Here is a 22,636-nt window from a genome sequence, read left to right as displayed (position 1 = left end):
CAAAGGGAGGGTGGGGGTGGGGTCGGAGACAAAAAGAGAAGAAGCGGAGGAAGAAGAAAGAAGTTAACCCCAAAATAAGTCACATTTGAACAGCAAACTGATAAAGGGCATCCTACAGAGTGTGATACGGGAAAGAATAGTAGCTCCCGCCCCCATATTGACCCCGGTACATTCACATACATGTACCACAAAACAATGCAAAATCATTCGAGGGGGTAATATCATATATCATCTCCGACAGTGTGGGTATGGTGCTTTCGTGGAAGTCTGACAGTGCTAGTGATGCTGGTGAATTACGATATCCAATAAATGTGACAACTTTGGCAACATTAATTTTTTTTTCTAAGTATCACCATTTTTTTACACCAGACACTCAAAGGACAATCAAGATGGTCTTTATTTGCATCTGCTACGCCCCACTGATCAGCTGCAAAGAGAATACCAGCAGTCTGTATTTCATTGCAAGTAGATTTCAGTTTCACAAAGGATACAACTTGTAGAAATTAAAGGTAAAATGTGCATTTCTTCCATTTCCCATAATTTGCAAAATACCATCACAAGATTTAATCATTTGGCAACTAGACAAAACATGATCAAGATCCCCTGTTTATAAATAAACAGAAACCAACTTTTGTCAAATATAGAGGAAATGAAATAGTACATTAGAACAGTAGAAGTTTAAATGAAATCAAAAGAATGTTCAGGAAAGTAATTGCCTTTCAAAAGTTTTACAGAGTGAACACACAAAAATGATGGACATCAGAAACAGCCACAGATGTCATTCAGATGACACAATGATGTCATTTCCTCACACCATTTCGTTTGAGTTCACTCTATTCGCCAAAATCAACTGGAACATGGAGCGGCATTTCGCCTAATTCCTGACTCAACCGACACAAGAGAAAGAGAGAGTTCCACTTGTATACATACTATATCCAAATTCGGGACAGGTCAGAAGAACTAAGAGGCTTTCTGCTGGAAACTACAGCCTTTCCTACTGGCTCAGACACGGATCAAACGTCAATGTCATTGGTTTGGCAACAAGCTCATTTTCCTCCTTCTTCTTCTGATGACAAGAACGTTTGGGCCTAGACTTGGGGGAAGTCCACACGAAATCCAATCCTGTAACTTTGTTCAGCCAGCCATGTAGACTGGGAAAAAAATGAAAGAATGCTTCAGGAAAAGGTGAAAGCTCTCTCTTGGATGTCAAACAGGGCATCAGCAAACTTAATGCAAGATAGTTTTATGCTTATGAACATTTTCTTCTGGCATGCACAAAAATCAAACAGTTTCACAGCACTGGAATGACAACAGAACACTTACATTGTATCTTCATTGAGTGATTGTATTGTATTTTTCTTTCTTGCATTTTTATGAATTTTGCGAGAGAAGGGGGCAGAATCAAAAACCTTTCCTCCTATAATATGCTGATGAAATGCATGTATCTAATACATAATGAACTTCTCTGTCCCATCCACTTCCAATTGCAATATTTCATATTCATTTCTATCTGTAGCATAGATTTTGATCCATGAAAATTATACTCAATAACAACTAAGAGTAAAAGGAATTAAAAAGAAAAAAATCTACAACAATTTGCAATTCCATTCTGGCCTCTTTTGACCTCTGTCTCCCCAAGTCAGAGTTCTAGACACATGCCGGTACCGTTAATGTTATCCCTTCTGAAAGGAACATTGCGAATGAATGAATGAGTACATGCATGCATGCATACATGCATGAATGACATAAATGAATTACATGGATGGATGAATGACTGAATAGATACATGGATAAAGGAATTAATTCTTTAAACAAACACAAATGAATGCACAGTCTACGAATGGTTACAGTTGTTCCTTCAACGTCAAAGATACATCACTAGTTTGACACTTTGGATCTTTACTCAGGAGAAGGGCAGAAACATCGTGACCTCATAAAAAGTGCTGGAAAGTGTGCACAAAAGCTGTCACAGACATCTTCAAAAGGTTTTGTGGTAATGGTCTCCTGCAGTTGTGAGAACCTGTGATAAAGGACAAATGGGTTCATCCTTGATCTGACAACCACAATGATATGGTGTCATTTGGGATGGAGAGAGGAAAAAAAAAATTAAAAAAGGAAGAAAAATATCTACTTTCTGGTCAAACATACTCACTAATTGATCAACAGAAATACAGGGAGAATCTGAACTTATAGAAGAAAAGCGACAGCCAGGGTTTGACGAGGGATGTGGCCTTTAAAAAGGACAAGAAATTATTGAACTTGCTCATGGAGCATGCCTGGCTATGTTCACACTGCCATCCAGATGTGACCAGTGATCAAATCTGAATGGGTGCAGAGACCAGCCTCTACAAACAGTGCAATAAACCTGTTCACAGGATTCATTGTTACTTTCTCTTTCTTTATGACTCGCAATGCAAAAGAAAGCTCACTTTTTGCTAATATCATCGCCTTCTAGGCACGCATGACAAATTGACATTTGTATCGTGATAATGATTCTTCAGTAATTTCCCATGACCAGAAAAAGAGAAGAAATAATCAAGGCCTCATAAACTTGGATTGCCTTGACATGATCAGCACTCCAATGCAAAGACGAATGAAGTGTGATGCACAATTTGAATCAGCAAGTATTTATCATAATGACAGATCTTCGACAATACATGCACATGTAGCTTGTTACAATAAGCTTTAAAGCAACTAAAGTAAAGTTGTTCTATAAGACAAACAAATAAACAACCTATAAAACCAAGCATGCATTTTCCAACGAGTGTAATTTCCCACAATTTCCTGCTATATCTGGAAATTCTGCCAGAAAAATAGAGAACTGTATCCTTTTCATCAAAATACAAAACAAAGCAAAATAAAATGAGCACTTCCAAGAAATTCCTCCGTTCCCACCAGCTGGCAACTGGACCACTGTTCATGCGCAGCACCACAGACACACTGAAGTAAAACCGTCATCGACATGCAGGGTACATTAAACTGTTGCTGCTCTCTTCTCCGTGGGTCAAAGGTCAGACAAGTGAGGTGATGACCTCAGAGTGGATTCAGTCTCGGGGGAGTCGGTAATTACATCAAGAGTTCGTCAGCGCTCTTTACCTACTTCCACAGGTACGGAGCAGCCAGTCGGGCATGCTCAATTTCCGGCCATGTTGCTCCCATGAAAAAGAAAGAAAAAACTGTCGCAAGCACAAAATGTCGAGTCCCCATCTACACTGTACTTGTACCTTACGTACCATGAAATGGGGGAATCTACATGCACAGCCTCGAAACCGCAGGGTAAGTGGATAATTATTAGATGTGTGAAGATACTATGTGTAGACCAAAGATGGAAAAAAAAATGTTTCAAAATCAGCATTACTCCTGTTCAACCTTTGCTCAATAAATAAATGAGTACAAACAAAGGGATTCCTCAAATATATTTTTCTATCATATCACTCAAATAATCATTCCCCGTAATGAACGATTCAGCCCTGGTTAACTCCCACTCCCAGGGGATAATAAATTTCCTTGCTCTTCATCCAATTAAATCATGAAACTGCCCCACTGCCCAAGATTTTTCTCTTTTGGTTGAAGCTACATATGTGACCGTGCACCTCAAAACGAACATAAAGTCGCACACACTGATTTTGCGTGAGGACTGAAAATAAGTGAAATGGGTCAACCTAGCCGAACTTGACTTTTCCATATTTTCTGAAAGAGCGGGTCTTCTTTTACATTATGCTAAAATTTGGTATCATAAAATGGGCAGGAAAGTGTGTTTCTTAGCAGTTTATCTCGAACATTTTTGGTAGAATAGTGTGATTAGGTGTGTCTTTAGAGTCCCTTTTTCATTTCTGAAAAACCTTGTCCACACTCTTCACTTTCAACTCTAATAACTTTTGAAAGTATAGTGCTACTGCTTTGAAAGTTGGCGTTAATTATGGACAGAATGTGTTAATGAGGCATTCTTAATTTCACTTTAATCTGATAATCCCTTCATTGTTGTTACTCTGGTGGTTTACTTCCTATTTTTTGTCCCATTCATAGCACAGCCAGCACGTTTTGGTAAAGATTAAGCGCTTGAATAGACACTGTACTTCAGAGCCTCTTTTCTCAGTTCACGCTTTTCCTGAGTTTGTGCTTTCTTTCCAATATTTAGATAGGTTAGGAGAGTCCATTTGATTTGAGTTATACATCATTTTAAAGCTTAAAGTCTGCTCTTTTAGAATATGGTCTTAACTTAAAATTCATGTCTGGCGACTTTTTGTTTGTTTTGAGGTGCAGGGTCACATATAATCCCAACAAGGAATGATAATCCAAGCTCTACTACCATGCCTGATTTGCAATCTACAGCCAACTGTTAGGAGCATCAAAAGGAGATATAATCAGACTAGGAAAATTTGAGACCTCAAAGAGAGCCCCTGCATTCATATTCCGACTCTACCAACATGGAGTTTTGTTACACTCTTCTTCTTCGTTTTATTTTGTCATACATTGAGAAGAAAAAAAGGGGGAGACTGTGAAAGAGATACAAAATGGGAGAAATGCCACAGTTCCGCCTGATAACTACAGCCATATGAGACGCAAGTCACAAGACCATACTCACAAGACACACACACAAAAAAAGGAAAAGCAAAATCTGTTACACGTATCATAACAACAATAACAAATACCAAATGGAGCCACAAAAATGATAACAAATGTCATTAAACCCGTTGAGGACAGTATGATTTTGCTACAACACGCATTTCTCGTAGACACTTGCCTGAATATACTCGGGACTCGTCCTCAATGGGTTAATAGGCCTACATCTTGACCACAGCTTGAGCCTTCCGCCTAAGACCAAGTTCTGCCATGAAAACAGTTTGTGTTCACACAGAGGAAGTGCAAATACATAAATGAATTGGGGCAAAAAGAAAATAATAATCGCAGCAGAGAGAGAGAGAGAATTGAGGTGATCCCTAAAATTTTGGTATGGCGTTATCAGAAATTTATCATAGTGAGACAGAAATAACTTCAGCGGACCTATAAAAAGCAAAGAATTGTGGTTTGAGTGCATGAAATTATTGATATGGGGGGGGGGGCTATGGTACAATTGAAGAGTTTGTTCGCAAAAACCGATAAGTTCATATTTGCCAAACGGAGATATTTGCGATTAAAGGTCAAGAAAAATAAAGAGAATAATAAGAAAAATTTTGCTTCTTTCGACCATGACTTCAAAAATGTACCTCTATATGTAGTGACCAATATATCATTTAAAAGGTATTATTTTGTACTTTATGACAGAGACCGTACTGCAAAATCTTCAAAAATGGACTCATCGGTTTTTGCGAACAAACTCTTCAATTGTAGATTCTTATCTCTCAACACACCCATCACCTTTCAATGCTCTATAAACAGTGACCCGGCAAAACTCATCGATGCGTTTCTGTGACCACGGGGTATATACACCTAATGTAACAGCGCAGAAGGAAATTGCCAATTACAATACGACCGGGGGTAAAGAGACGGTAATGATTACATCATTCATGATTTCAATTAGATTTCCAAGGGAACAGAAATGTGGCAATGTTCCACTTTTAACAGCAGGTTTCGTCTGCAATCAATCTTATGGGTATGTAGCATTTAATACATACTTTAAAGTTTTCATGGGTCAGATATGGGAGCAGGGTAACTACATGTATTTCAATATTTGATTCTTAGTGATTCTCAATTGGTTTGTAAGTTATGAGCTATGTGTGTGGTGCTGTACCATTTCATACTCAGTTTCCATCTCTGCCATTCAATAGAGATATGTACCAATTCATACTCAACGATGCAATAGTTAAATCATGAGAGTAGACATAAAACTTTGACATTCTTCACCAGTTTGTAGAGCATGACGAGTGCTTTATGTATGATGCCAAACCAATTCTCATGGTACAAAGTATCTTCCATGGGATTCTGGCTGCATACAGAGACATGCCACATGTCTTGCAGTCACATTGTTAGTAATATTGATTTTGATTTCACATAGATTGCTAACAATATCTGACAGGAATGATAACTTAGCATCATACACAATACAATCCCACTGAGTAGACAGCATTTTGCAAAGGCTCAATTCATTATGCTTTCTACAGGCATAGTTTTCAATGCATCTACGCCTGTACAAGAGATTTGGGGGTTCCCTGGTTTGCCTGTTTTTCTATTCAGTTTTGTTTATGTCGATAAATTTGTTGGCATTAAACGCTGCTTTTCTGATAAACAGCAAACATTTTTAATTCAGGCACAAACTTTAGAAGTTGTTATGGCAAAAACTCAGACTGACATTTTGAGTGAACAAGGCAAGGAAGAGACACAGAATGTGCCATTCCTGGTGACTCAAATGCACCTGATTACTGCGGCAATGAACAACTTGAACTGACGGTGTACATCACGGTCTTAGCAATGCTCTGTGGGGCTACAATCGCATTCATGTGTACATGACTGTAGTGGCTGTACTGAACATACGCACTGTGCTGTGAAGTTGCTAACATGCTGCTAAGAGCCCTATTGGCCGTGTCTCACACACACTCTCTCTTTCTGTCTTTATCTATCACTCAGCTTCTTCCTCCCTACCCCCTTCCCTTTCTTGATTGTCCCACCAGGATCCTCCCCTCCCCTCCCCCTTTCCCTTTCCGAATGGATGACACAGTACTTGCAGAATTTGAAGATTCTATTGCTATACACACCAATTTTGAGCTTCTTCAGCTTCCAATTCTACCAAGTATAACCACCCCCCCCCCCCATTCCACCTGTACTCTAGAATATTCAAAAATGTGCATATGTTTATATATGTAATATCTAACTGATAAAAAGTCACTGAAAAAAAATACAATATCACCCAAATACTGGGCCGTACAGCCCTCTCAGCTCCAAAATCCTAAACCCTTTCCATATCCGTACATGAACATGTTGCTGATGGGACTAAAAGACTTGTTGAACCTAACAGTACATGTACCTCATCACTTCTTTCTCAGTTACCAAATTTTTTCCTCCCAACTCTATCCACCCTCCCCTCCCCTCTCGCTTCCCTTGCGCCCCTCCCTCTTTCGCTCCTACCCTCCTATACATGCAGACAGTAATACATCGCTGCTCCTCGCGTAATGTGCGCAGTGCGACCGGCCGGTACTGCAGATGACCTGTGACAGTCGTACGGTGGCCTTGAGAGCTTCTGCACGCTGATTAAAACTTTCCTCCCAGCCGATGATCCGCTTGCGTCAACTGTCAGAGGGTTGGTCAAGAACTTCCGCTGGCCCGGACCTCCCCTCGGGTTTTCCATGCACGAATAAAACACACACCATTTAACCCAATGATACCCAAGAACCACATTGGTACCTGCGGTTTTGTGCTGCTGCACCTGTTTTTCATATAATGGTTGCTGTATACTGTTAGGGTTTCATAATGACACAATACAAACTTTTTTTCAGCATGAGTATTTTGAAGTATTTTGTCGTTTGTTTGTACAAAGATAGCAGAAGTCTCAAACACCTCTTGAGTGCTACTATTGATATTTCAACCTGCAACTCTCACGCTGGCCAATTTTACCTTCTTCTTTTTTTGTAACTTTTTGCAGATAAAAGAATTCAAGCACTTCCATCCTATCTTTCTCAATTAAAAAATGTGTGCAATCAAATTCCAAGCTTTCCAATTTGATTATGATAAGACACTTCCCTGTAACAAAGTGAAAGTGTAAAAGTCATATGAGTTGTAAGTGTTTTTTTCAATGTTTGCAAGCCTACAAATTATGTATTATGCTATAGATGAGCAATGTGTAGCATATATATACAAACTACATTTCCAATATGGTAGGATTGGAGTAAATCATTTTTTGTTTTTGTTTTTTTAACTGATTGGTTTTGTCTTCTTTTGCTGCTGTTTTGCTCACCTCTGGATTTTCTACACAGGGTATGTAAACTAAAGGAAAAAATACTCAGCCAGGCATTTTCAATTTTTTTCCCTTATAAACTGCTCTGATACCCAAATCTTTAGTGGATAACGAAACACATTCTTTGCCCTCCCACATATCCTTCTATGAGCAGCGCAGCATGTCCATTTTGAATACACAGGTATAATTCATCTGCCACGTCTGCCCTGTTTGTTTACTATGTGTCCACGGCAACAATATCCGGTGGGAGGTGGAGGAGAAGCATCACTTGGACACTATCCATCATGTGATTGTTTTAGCTCAGGAGCCGTGCTTACCGATCACCCATGCGACAAACAAGAGCGGATATAAATATCAAAATATCGTAAAAAGCAAACAACTGTATCCCATTTAGCTCACTGCCAACAAACAAGGAAGCTATCTCCCACCCACAAACGTTTAAAATTACCCAACAGTTGTTCCGCGTTCCTCCAAGAATGTTGTTCTTTTAATATGTCGTATGAAATGTCAACTAAAAAAGCACGTAAGAGGAGGAAGGAGTATTTGGAACAACAAGCTATACTGCACTAAATATAATGCAAACAGGTTTGAATTTCTTGTGTGCTCGTGGCATGTCACTATGGCATGAATCAGAGGGTATCATAGAAATGTACAAGAGGTACAAAAATGAAAGCGGAAGCCAAATTATCTAAACTTAGGAGTACAAAATTTGGTAGAGGCTAAACATTCCAAACTTCGAGAAAGGTGAGAACTAGACTATATACTGAAATTAATGAAATCAGTGATTTATTGAATGGGGCACATGCACAAAGCAACAATTTTTCATAATGGGGAAATGTAACTGGATTTACAGGGTAGTTTACAAAATATTAGTTTTACATAGACATTTCATGACTTAATAAGTCCCCATCCATTCCAGCTTAACTGCTCGCGATGGTGGTCTCCTGCATTCAATTATTTCTCATATTTACTGGAAAAATACCTACTATACATTTATCTTAGGGTATGTACATGATTTGTATATGTATATTGCACAATGCTATTGCTTACACTTAACTTTGAGTGCTATGTTTTTGTTATCATTTTTCAATCATTGCACTTTTTATTCTTGGGGCTTTTGAAATTTGTGTTGAATTTGTATTTGATTGAATGCAGAAATAAACCAAATCAAACCAAAGACTTCCTTGCTTAGAAGCAAACAATGATGCAAATAACATCATATTCCCTGTAAAATACAATTGACTTGATTTGAATTTTGTCCTTTTTTCTTTGTATTATTTCCTTCCTGCTTATCTGTGTTTGGCCACTCAGATGTTAGAGAATTCGAGGAAATGGTGTGACATTTGCCATTCTCGACTGTTTGCATTTAAAGGACGTACACCCAGACAAACAAACTAACACAGACTTTCAGTATGTTGCACAACCAATTAGACTCCACCCTGTCATCCAATCAATGTACACTCCACTGAAATGAAAATAAAGGTTCTGCTTCACATACAATAAAAGAATGATCTACAGACCTGCATACCAGTCAACACCTCCACATGTTTGTTTTATAAACAATTATCAATCCTTTAGAACAGGAATGAAGGAAAGAAAAAAAAAATAGAGAACAAAAAAAAATGGTCATCATGTAACACCTCTCTGAAAAAAAAAAAGAATGGCCGTTGACTAATCCACACTTCTCGAATTTTCTGTCTGCTGCCCTGTGAACAACTAGATTCTGGTCCTTGTAAATGAACCTTACTATTATCTTTTGTTGTTAATAGTAAATAACCAATAAGTTGTTTGATAAAACTCATTGCAAATACACCATTTTCATTGAAACATTTGAGAAATGCTCATGTACACACATTCAGCTTGACAAAAATTTAAGGCAGCAAATGAGAAACCGGGAAATACAATAAAATGAATCTGGATATTTTCAAAATTTGAAATCACAAGTGGAATTTATGAGCATCACCGAAATATATTGCCCCTGTAAAGTATTATAATACTGCTCTAGCTGCACATGATGACACAAACAGTCTTTGCTTTATTGTGCTATACTTACAGGTATAATGTGTCCACAGCTGATTATTTCGTATCAACCGGTAATCTATAGACACATCTTATCATCTACTACTACTACTACTACTACTACTGCTACTACTACTACTACTACTACTACTACTACTACTACTACTACTACTACTACTACTATTACTACTACTACTATATACTACTACTACTACTACTACTACTACTACTATATACTACTACTACTACTACTACTACTACTACTACTACTACTACTACTACTACTACTACTACTACTATTTCTTTATCTATCAGTCTGTCCATCTAGGTAAATCTTGTTTCTCAGTTTTCCTAATACATTGCATTTACTATTTTTGATAAATATATTTTATTTTTCTTTCCCTGAACTCTCTTTAAATCTGCAACTTAACTTTTTTTTTTCTCTCTCTCTATTCTCTCTTAGCAGAAAAAATAAATCATCCAAGCTGTGAGCATGATGTCAATCACTTAGAACAAAAGAGGCAACATTTGTATAGTAGAACAAGAAGTCATGTTAAAAGTCATCAGGTTTTCTTGGTAGCAGTTTCACTCTTTCCCCCATCCCCCCCCCCCCCCCGCCCTCTTCCTCATCCATAATGCCCCATACCATCTTCAGACCAGAAAAGGTCAAGAGGATACAACAAGGTGGAGGCAAAATATTGATATCATTCATCGCTGGATACAGGGAGTCGAAATTGGTCTCTTGCTATTGGGGAACATGGAAAACAGATGTCTTCCAGGAGAACTACAACATTTCCTCCCTCTCTTCCCCCCCCCCCCACCCCCTTTCCTTTCCCCTTCTGATCCAACATCAATCCTATAAACCCACTAATACTCCCCCATCCCTCCCCCTTTCCACCAATTCCTACCATATACCCAAAATCCAAACTGAAATTCTCAAGCTATTCTGCAAGAACATGATAAGGGAACAACTTTGTCTTTCTGCCAATGCCCAGATATGTCTGACGTCAAGCAAGGTAACAAAGCAAGACTTGGAGCCATCTCAGAAAGAGTGCACATGCTGGCCTCACAATACCAGGAAGTCTGGTATAAAATATGTATGTAGCATAAACGTCAGGTCTAGCGTGTTCAGAAACAAGTACTTTCAGTAAACTATAAATGTTTAAAGGTGGTTGTCTGCCATCATTTTGAATATACATTACACATTGTGGGACTACAGGATTTTCTATTAAATAGGAGTGTGCCGAAAATTTGAGCCTACATTTTCATTTATCGTATCCACAAATTACATTATCACATCCACATGGGCTTTCTAATGAAAAAAACACACATACACAAACACAAACACACACACACACACACACACAGATAGACACACACTCACACACATACTCACAAATGGAAAATGCTAACCAAAAACTGTAGAGGAGTTAATCTTATGAAATGTAACGTGAATGTGCAATTTTGACCAATCTGTTTTGATTGGCTAAAGGGAGTGATCTTTTTTTCCTTTCTATTTTATCCTTTCTATTTTCTGCTTCTTTTTTTCCATCTGTCTATCTAGCTATGCTTTCAAGGTCCATCCAGTGAAACGTGCAAAGAATCTGCCAGAGTGAGAGTCGAGTGCAGAGGGGGTCACAAAAGCACCAAAATAACCAGTCACAATAGATGAGGTACACAAAGGGGAAGATACCATCCACCAGAGATTCTCCTTTTTTTCTTTCTTTCTTTTTTTTAATAGGAATGGGGAGGTGGGTAGCATGAGGGGTGTCCAAAGTGGTCACTTCATGGCGCAAACATCACATAAAGGTGATGGCATGGGACCAATAGATGAGGGTAAAAAAAGGGGGTAAGGGAAGAAAAAAGGGGAGAAGGGAATTGTCCTCCATCCCCTTCCAATGCCCCTCTCTCCTTCCAAATGAGAGAGGAGGCTCTCAGCCTCATCAGTTCTCCGTCTTCCCCGTTGCCTCCCTCTCCATCTCATGGAGTGTTACCTGAAGACAATACAACAGGCAGCCACACAACTTCCATGTTCTTAAAACAGAAACTCTGCTCTACATTTGGATATCAAGGGGTGAAGGTTCTTCCTCTACTAAATTACATGTCAAATGTAAAAGTAAATACAGTGTAACAGTATGAGAGTTCATTCTAGTGTTATAGTCACACAGACCGGTGCAAAATGTGTACAGGTATCGATCTGTTGGCTACCTAAAGGCACAAAAAAGGGAGAAATGATGAGATTGATTTGAAATGGGTGCTGAACAAGGATGAGGAAAACACTAATACTATGTAATTGCTGGTCTGTGGTGAAACAGCTTGCAAATTATGCAATACCCAGATTAGTTGAATGTATCTTTTCTTCATAAAGACTCCAGAACAAGGAATCAGGGGTTTCCAAATACTGATTAACACATTATGCACTACCTTCCCCTCTCTCCTTTTCAAACACTGAAGTCCTGGGTCCCCCTTTCAGAATTCTAGAAAAAGACATAACACAACACATTTAGGCCGCTTGATGCTGGGGGCCATTTCTTATCAGGGTGACTGGGGGTACACACTAGTTTTAGATCAAACTGAACAAAGAAAAAGTGAATCCTTCTTAAGTCCCACAGACTATCTTCCTTCCTACTTTTACAAAGCTTCCTTCCACCCCCCCCCCCCCCTTCTCCCCTTCAATCGAACCCCCACTACCCATTCTTCCTGTTGCTAATACTGACCAATCTCTTGATAAACCGCAGGGAGTCGATTGCTGGGACGGATGCACTCCAACTGGACGTGTCATTCTCTCCTTAATGCCTTAATTGAGATGTCTATTGTCCCATTACACAGTCATGTACCTCGCCAGAATCAGCGGTGCATTGAAGGGCACCGAGGTATCCGCTCCAAATTGGCAGCCCTATTCATTCCGCGCCTCAATCTGGACACAGGGCAATTGTCGCCGAGAGCGCAATCAACAAAAGGGGCACATGGGCTGTGCATATCACTCTGGTTACTTTTAAACTGTTAAACACATCGCTCATTTGGTCAGCGAGTAATGATATATACACAAGCTCCACTGTGACAGAGAAGTGTAAGAGAAAAAAAGAAAGAGAATGATAGCTACACACTGTGCCGGAATCTGCACACAACAGTGTTGTTATATGAATGTTGATTGAACACACAAGGTGTCAATATATGAATTTCACACAGTCGTCATCAGTAGGGCATGAATCTTCTACCTAAGAAGTTTTCAAAACCACCCTTTAAATATGGCATTCTTTAGAACATTTAAGACATACTCAAGTAATTCACTTGGTTCGGACTATTGATGATTTTGATACCTCCTAGTTACAAATTACAAGCCACTTTCACACACACAAACAGGGTAGGCCTACACACACAAAAAAAAAATAACACTGGCACTGCTGAAAGAATCAAGAGTGCAGCTAATGTCAAGGTTACCACTGGGTGCTCATGACATTCTGTTTTTTCCCATGGATTAAATACATGTGTAGCTGCAGTGAGTATAGGTTCCTATAAACTACAATTACGAAAAGACATAAATATGGTCAAACCACACAAACAAAGAACAGAGATTTCATTCCGGCCTTAATTGCCATTAAAGTCAGGGTCTATTCTTTGTGAACTGGGAAAAAGAGGATAAACTCCATGAACAGGTTTGTACAGTAGGCCTATGTAGATTTGACAGCATTTTGGAAGACAGTGGGGTTAACAATGTTAATTTTCCTCCAATTTGTGAATAATGTATGACATATTGTGGGAGCCAGGAAGCTTTGAATGTTGTACAGATAAATGTGCTACAGTAGGCCTAGGTCTATATACATGCTGTTATCAATTATGATGGTAAATCAACACTGGTACTTATAGGATTGTATTAACACTGGTGTACTCATGGGATTGTAAATGCAGTATATGTCAAGGGGACCATACCGAGTGAAATGAAAGATTTTAACATTCCAAAGTATCCTTTCAGCCCACTCAAATTCATGTGATACCAAACTCACAAGGCAGCAATCCTATAGAGGAAAACCCAGGCAGGAATCTAGATAGAGAGGGAGAAACCCAACCAAGTCCAGGGTGTCCCATTTGGAAGAGGCATCACACCACAAATTTGATTTGCCCCAGAATCTCCTTAGTTGTCAGAGAGTTTGGAAACCCCGAGGTCAAGGGTCAAAGTCATAAATACTACCCTCACTGTGCAGTAGATAGAATGAAGGTCATGCAAATTTAAGTTCACTTCTTTCCTCTACAGGTGCACCTTTACCTTTTCCTTCCCCATCCCCCATCCCCCCCCCCCCAAAAAAAAAAAAAAAAATACACATGATAACATTAGCAAAGTTGACTCAGAGTCTGTACAAGGCTAAGCAACAAACATGGTAAAGTTATAGCCTATGTGCTGTAGCCACTATCACAACTTGGCCTTCCCATAGGTTTTGACAGGTAGTGTATTATGTCTAGGTGATTCAAATTGACCCGTTGAAGACCCAAGTATACTCGGCAGGTATCTATGGGAAATGTGTGTTATAGCACAATCAGTCCATCCTCAAAGGGTTAAAAAAATGTACTACATGGTCTTCCATGCAACCAAAGTCTCTGATATTGTGTACAATATGAAGCTACTGATAAAACAAGACAGAAAAAAATCAACAATAAAAATGCTTAAGAATTTGAAAAATATGTGAGACAGCACGTATGTATGCATACACATACACAAAGTTTGTGTGTTTTTCCACAGTATTTTTACATCTTGTTTACTTGCTAGCAATAAGTCATTCTTTTGAAAAGATGAGGAATAACTGCCGATCACACAGAAATTCTAAGGGGTGGGTTTAAAAGGTGCAGGCTATTTGAATGGCTCAGATGCATATTATTGCTTTGGCCTTGTCACAAAACCATGGAAGGTATTTGGTTTTAGTCCTGTTCACAACTCATTTCAGCCTGTCCAGCATGGTGGTCAAACAGCAAACTGACCTTGTGACAGTCAAACTGTCAGGGACAGTGTACCCTGGGGATCTAGGGATGGACAAATTTCTGACATTTACTGTCGTATTTCCAGAATGGAATGCTGACTTAAGCTGCACCAAAAAATGAAGTTTTTTAGAGTCAACTTCATATTGAAATGTTTCATTCTAACCCTGATTGATAAAATTTAGATATTAACAACTGTAATGACACACAATATACACATCCAAACTACAAACAAGATTCAACTATTTTCACAATATATCCAACATCAACACTAAGAAGTCATTAATAAGGCAAAAAAACTAAACAAATAAAAACTGTTACATCATAAATACATATTCCAGTCAGGCAGAAAATGTTAACTTTATTGTCGTTTCTGTAGGGTTATGATATGTGAGGTGGTAGTGTCAAGAGAACTCGCACTGGAAAGTTTCATGAGTAAGTCAGTCTTCAGAAGATGTGGACACAATATCATGCTACTCAAATTGTCACATAATATATCCTGCACAATTCATCTGTGAGGAAAAAATCTGTACAATCTTTATTTTTACATATTTTTTTTTTTAGTCTGTGTAAGTCTTTGATCTTAAAGAGATACTGGTTTGCTATTTCAAAACCTTGAGTCTGCCATTGTTGCAAAGGAATGGTCTTGTGAGACTTGTATTGACTTAGTTGTTTAACAAGCTAGATATAGATTGCCCTGGTAGTGAAAATGACTTCAAAAAGGATGAGAGGGCAAGATTGCAGGTTTCAAAAAGTGGTTATGAATAACCTGTGACTTTCTTTCAAAACATTTTTCTACTTACATTATAACAATGCTCAATCAGCTTGTAAGGGTATGGTGGTGTTCTGAAAACCATCACACCATTCATAGAGGAGTAAAAAAAAAAAAAAAAAAAATTGTCCACAAAACAGCTTTCCTTGGGAAAAAAGAGCAGAGATGGAAATAACCTGAAAAGGATGGATTTGGCCCAAAAAGTCTTATCCCAGCCTGAGGAAATAAACCTCTGAAGCCAGACGATTTAGAAATCCAAACAAAGAAAGAAAAGCTGAACGAGAAAGGCTGTTGTTTGGGAATTCTCGTGAAGGAGTTTGAGGCTTCCCCAAAGTACCATAGCAAATCCTTGACATTTGATGAACGCTGGAATGAACACAAGCTAACTTTATAGTATCTCCTGATTTGAGAAGATTGCGCATTAAACACAGACAATAACTGTACAAAAACAGTGTTCTATTCTCCAACGAAGGGAAATTGCCAATTTCAATACAGTTTGTATCCCCCACAATTTTGACAATCGTCCGTTAAATCAGCCGTAGGAAAAAATCAACATGTCTATCTTTTACTCACATTCATAACACATGGAATTGATAATTGCATGATGAAAACTTGAGAATTGAAACACACACACACACACACACACACACACACACAAACAAGAGCATAGAACATACAACAAAGAAATGGCAAGTCTTAAGAAATGCCTGACTGGTGTTTAGTTTTCACCTGGGCACTGCATGCTCAGAGCAGTTTATTCAGTGGATGGAAGTCTTCACTTGTGGAAGCACCATGGCCATGACAACAAAGTTCTGCTGCATCTTTGAACAGAAGGTCCCCGAGTCCAAATCGACCCTGGTACTTTTGTCCATGGACAAGATGTCTTGCCCACAACATCCCTTTCGACCAAAGTGTCTGCTCAGGGGGTGCCTGGTAATGCTAGCGTGATATTAGATAATAACAGCAGTAACCTCGGGCCGGACATCGCCGAGAGTGAAATGGCTATAACCTGGATGACAATAAGGCCTCATGCATATTGTGTGCGGCAATGAAAGAGTTAATCTTCACTCGTACTCACCTGTCACAGAACACGATCCCAAGTCTTCCTCCTCCGCCTGTTTAGGGACGGCCGAGCGCTTGTAGATCACATGTGGGTGTCCCTCGCGCACATAATTCTTATAATGGTCCACCGGTTCCAACATGTATTCCTCCCCATCATGTGACCTGATATATCCATGCTAAAAAGAACAAAACAAACACCAAAACAAAAACTAAGCAAATGATTGAAGCCGTTTATGAGAAATACATCAGTTCAAGAGTTGGTTCAAGTTCAATACAACTGGAAAATACCCACTAACTATGCATATTTTGTTCACCAATACCTGCTAAATCGGTCAAAATTTATAGAATCTAGTGCACTAGAAATACAAGTATGATGTCCAACCATAGGAATAGTTGGGTATGTATTGTGGGGTGATGGGCATTCATACTTATTTTTAGCATGTATGGTGGGGGTATTCTGTAGCTGTTCACAGTTTTTGTAACCTGTGTATTCTGGGAGGAGGGAGGGAAGTGGGATGTTGTGTTTGCTCTGTTGATGTTCTTGTTTTGGTGGTGGTGATGTTTGTTGCCGTGTGCTGCTGCTGTTGTTGACATCAGTAAATTAGAGTGTTTGATCTCCTTTGGGTAAATAAAAAAAGTAATGGTTACCTTTGAGCATGGCTGTTGCACTTTATACTTGCACTAACCTACATGTGAAACATTTTGCGTCCAACTCATCAGAATTTTAAAGGTTTTTGACTTCTCAGTTTGAATACGTCTGGGTATAACCCCCGGGCACTCCTGTACACAGTTATACTAGCCCAGACACTTCGTTGGTCGCAATTAGTCTGGGTAAGAAAGACTGAATAACCAGCTAAATAAAATCAAAAATATCAGTGTCTGGGCGAGTTTTGTTGTAGTTTCTGTTCTTAAAGACTTAGAATGCCAACATATTTGGACCTGATAGGTACTACAGGTGCGTACAACACACAGATGTGAGTTCAACTGATTTTCGAAAATGTAACGTTAGGCAGCGATTTTGTTCATCCCCGCAATTCACATAGAACCAAGTGTATGGGACTATTGGTCTAAGAATTACCAAACGATGTCGCAGCATGTAGAAAGTCTCCGAGTGTTAGACCCCGCGCCTGTTAAATTAGAAACAATAGTACATGTATCACTTCAGGCGTATGAGGAACCACTGGCATGTCTTAAACTATCACTTTCACCCTTAGCCACTAATAGCTTCTTGTATGTAGAATTCTGGAAGACAATCTTCCGAACGTGATTAGAAATCTCCGATCCGGCCTCCACAGCAAAAAGGCATAGGATATCGGATCGGCTGGCTGCGCTGCGGATGCGGGACGTACCACTTCAGATCATACCGAGCGAGTATTCCGATAAATTCTCGCCTGCCCGCGCCTGTGGCTGCCTGCTGCTGGTCGACACACGAGCTGATTCGTATAATGCGCATGCGCGCGACCCTCGTCGCTGTGAGAGACCAACTTCCAACCAATCAATGAACAACGTTTTGATTGCACGCACAAATCACAAACCAGCTTATAACAAAATACGTACTAGTGTAGTACAGTAGTATAGGTACATGAAAATGAAGTGCCCTCAAAGTGATCTCATTAAGGCTCCTGTAAATAACCTGAGTCCAAGTTCATGATGCGTACATGATTGAGATAAATCAGAGTTGATAATATTTTCATTCGGGTTACTAAAACAAAACAAAACAAAAACAAGTAAACAAAGAAAAATAAGAGTGACTGAAACAGGGCGCTAGTTTGACATACGCAGAAAGAGCGTCACACCAAATGGGCCCTCATGAGACACTTTGGAGAGAGAGAGAGAGAGAGAGAGAGAGATAAAAAAGTTCTCGAGGTCGGGGAAAATCCATACATCAATATTTACCCAAAAAAGTAAAGCCTAGAACTTGGCACGTTGGTGAACCAAGATCGCTACCGGGAGGCAGGCCATTCGTCATAAGTATTGCACCAACACATCTATCAATCCTTAGAAATAATTCTCCTTCATGATTGATTCAGTATGATTTTTTTTTTCTCTCTGTTTTGAGTCGGGTTCTGTTTTTTATTTTTTTCTTAACTCTTCTTTAGAAGTTTGACGTGAGTCAGAGTACGCTAATCGATATTACCCGTTGTAGATGGACCATTAGCACCACCCGACTTGTCAAGTTTGGGGTGAAACGCCATGAAATTGCGGTCATCCACCCGTGATCTTCGCAACAACGTGAAGTCATGATATCTAACTTTGTATATATATCTTTATATACTGTAAGACTATAAGACTTTCTAAGGCAATCTTTCAGCAATTAACGGGCGTAACATAAAAGCTGGCCCATTGCAAAGCCTGAGGGATAAACTTCGTACTATTTAGATGACATGATCTTCTTTATTTCGACAGTCACTCTTAGCTAGATGAAATGGGAGAAAACAAAACAACTGCAACGAATGAATCACTAAGCTTTTGTCTGTTTGTATGTTTGCTTTTTCCTTTCACCAACCTCATTCGAGAAGATTTATGCTTCTTCTTTTTATGGATCTCAAACGGTGCTCTAGAACCATTGTTGAGCTTGCATATCGTTCATCATGATGGTTTTTTACTGCCATTCTTCCATTCCCTTCTAACAATCGAAAGAGAGGAGTTGTCCGTGCTTTCTGAGCGCGGCTTTTTATATTTGGAGTTAGACGCCATCACACAGGGTTCGCATCTAAATATAAGTTTCCCTCCAAAATCATCTCTTGCGGCTCTTTCCCTGTTCTTGATTTCTTTAGCATGAATCACCGCCATCATTCGTCTTTCCTCCGGTACTATTTTTATCATCACAACAAAATTTAAAGCACAACACAACACAACGAAAAAGTTATCTCAGATGAGCCCCTGCCTAACTCTGCAAAACAGAAGAATCATTCATATGCAAAATGAAACTGAAGTCGTGAAAAGAGCGAGGCCACAAAGAAAGGACGATTTACTATAATTCCGATATAAGCTCATCCAGTCATCATGACTGTCATCGATTACCACCAGAACATGCAGAATGTGACTCGCGTTCTCAGTTTTATTCATTAGATTTCAGGGATCAAACTGTCAGTTTTGAACCATCGACTAAGATGCTTCTCAACTCTTCGTGACAATAGCCATAAAAGAAATTATAAATTTGTACCATTTATTTCATGTTTCTCCCAACACAATATTTAGGGCCTAAGTTCAAATTCTAGGTTGTCTGTGACGATGTCGGAGGTAATGTCGTTGTCTCGTTTATAATAGTTAGCGATCTGCGACGCTAACGCTAAGACGACGCAGCCTCCCGGGTTGGACGATTGGAAAGAGCTGTATCGCGCATGTGCAGAACACCATTTTTTTTTTTTTTGCCTAATTAGCGTCGTTTTAGCGTCGTCTTAGCCTGCGCGTCACAGATCAAAAGCTCGCTAATGTAACTTTTGTAATAAAATAAAAACAAAAGCGTATACAATCTGATGTATACAGCGTATACAATCTGATTCATCTCTATTAGTTTGTTGTATATCGTTAATCCTTCGCACTTTGTACTGTATACATGCTTATGATGGATTTTCTGATTTACCTTGTGTTATGTTTTGTTGGAAAGAAAATGAGAATGAAATAAATGAATTGAATTGAAATTGAAATGTTGAAGTAAACCTGTTGTGTGTGTTTTTTTTTGTGTGTGTGTTTGTTTGTTTTTTTCGCAGAAGGGATGGTGGGGGGGGGGGCAAATTGTTCAGGAATTTTCGTCCTGGGTTACATATCTGTCAAGATATTTACATGATCATAGCATCAGCCGTGGATTTGCGTCACAGACTACCTAACTCTCTCAGCCCGGTTCCGTCTCAGCGAATCGCCTTACGCAGTGGCTTTTACCGCTGCACGTCGTCGGAGAAACTATCACAGCTATAGACATGTGTGTGTTCTGTGTATGGAACGTGCGTTGCTATACGGAACTGGGTTCGGCTCTCCGAATTAAACAACGTATTTTGTTGCCTCAGTGGGTATTTTTTAAAGATATGGAAATAAATGTTTCATGGAAAACTGATAAAAACAAGGACAGGAAGCTGACTGTGCAGACTAGAGCCCACGCAGAGGAGGAAAATGAGTTTTAATCCCGCCCAGAATTGAAATTCCTGTAATTTTCTGCAAATCTCATAAAAAAAGCAAATAAACAAAAATAAACAAAAGTTGCTTAACTTCTTACACTGAGTTTCATATCTTCCATTTGAGCTTTTGTATGGTTGAATAAACAATTCCATGAAGACCCACGCTCGTCACGCATTGCTTGTAAGTTAGAAGAAAAATAGTATGATAAATAATTTTTGTATCGACAGAAATTAAGGAGCCGATCATTATCTGAATTACAATACACCAACCATGAAATTCCAGTCACGCTTCGAAATCGCGACAGATGTGGTGTGGTTACGAGATATGTTTCATAATTATTACTTCAATCAATTATGATTACGCATTCTTGACACCAACTCCTGACGGATATTCTGTCGAGATGGATGTAAGTGCTCTTCCCGTAGGCATGATAAGGCGAGCGAAACCAAATCGTCCATAAGATTCTTTTAACGTCAGATCGTGTGAGAGGACCGAGTTCTCTCTTCTGCTCATTTTGTTTGTTTGTTTGTTTGTTTGTTGTTGTTTTCTGGTACCGTCACTTTGACTTCATTTATTATTTCCAACGGGACCGACTTATCTTTCAAATGTGACTGGACATAATTTCGGGCGGCACGAAATGGGAGGTTTCGAAACAACCGCAGAGTGTGTGTGACGGAGTGACTAACCGGAACCCAGGTAGTTCTCGATTACGAGATATGAATTCTACACTCCCATTCATCGTCAATTTGATGATAGCAGATAGAGCAAAATCAACTACACTTGATAGTAAAACGTTTATTATGATCCAAATATAACGCCACACAGTTTTGATATGCTTTACCTTAATGAGAACGCCACACAGTTTTGATATGCTTTACCTTAATGAGAACGACAAAAATACATTCTCACGGGAGGTAACGAAAACGATAAAATGATTTTTCTTCATGCGGAAACTGATTACTATTTTACGCTTGTTTTTCATTGATGACATATTTCCGAATCTCCGAATATGCGGATTCAAAACGTGGGCAGCAATACTACAGCTTCCCTTGTGCGTAGGACTATACGTTACAGGTCTGCATACAGTTTCATTTTTTCGTGAGGGGAGAGTAGAAACATGAACGTCTCCCCAAGACAGTGCTGGGTTTGAGAGTAGCGTGAGAGTAACATGGTTTGAGGGTTGCATGATCGAAAATTCAGACTGCTTTTGCATTTCTTATCACGATACAAGTGGAGCTACATTGAGTAGGTACATATGTAATTGTTTCTCACACAATTCAGTATCTAAAAGAGCAATGAAGGCGACAGTGCTCTCTGGCGTGTATCAGCGTATAGTAGAATTAAGCCAAGGTTCAGTGAGGCGAGTTAAAAAGGGTGAAGAGTGTAATCTGCGATTTAAATCTCCATTATGTACTTTGCTTCACTGCACACCTTATTTCAGCCTGCATTTTTGATTTGTGTGTTGGTTTCTTTTTTTTTCTGTCGAATAAATCCCAGGACTCTTTGCGGACTTGTAACCTTCAGTTCTTTCTCCAGAGAAGTCTATAAGCTTGCTGAATACATGACGTCGGCAACGAGATTACTGTAAGACTCCGGGATGGACCGGGGCATCTTATATGCACCGTCGTCTCCTGCAAGATCTTGCTCTGTTTTCTGACCTATATTATATCTCGAAGTCTCCCTCCGTCATTGTTCTGTTGACTTGAGGCACACAGAGCACAGTGCTAGTTCTATATGAGAAAGAGCGGCGTGTTTATTCAAGGCTATTTAATTTGCAGACGGGGAGGAGGTCTCTGACCGCCAGTGAATGG

General features: G+C 39.3%; 1 protein-coding gene across 1 annotated transcript in view; it reads right to left on the bottom strand.

The window, feature by feature from the left end:
* The window catches only part of LOC140236579 (A disintegrin and metalloproteinase with thrombospondin motifs 6-like), a 149,580-nt gene that overhangs the window by 117,582 nt on the left and 9,362 nt on the right, over positions 1–22,636 (bottom strand). Inside the window, exon 3 of the mRNA XM_072316505.1 lies at positions 16,726–16,885. Coding sequence (XP_072172606.1) covers positions 16,726–16,885 — 160 coding nt within the window. The remainder of the gene's footprint in view (positions 1–16,725; positions 16,886–22,636) is intronic.

This window comes from Diadema setosum, chromosome 13 (assembly GCF_964275005.1).
Source record: "Diadema setosum chromosome 13, eeDiaSeto1, whole genome shotgun sequence".
In the NCBI taxonomy this organism is placed as follows: Eukaryota; Metazoa; Echinodermata; class Echinoidea; order Diadematoida; family Diadematidae; genus Diadema; species Diadema setosum.
This window is presented reverse-complemented; position numbering and strand designations above follow the sequence as displayed.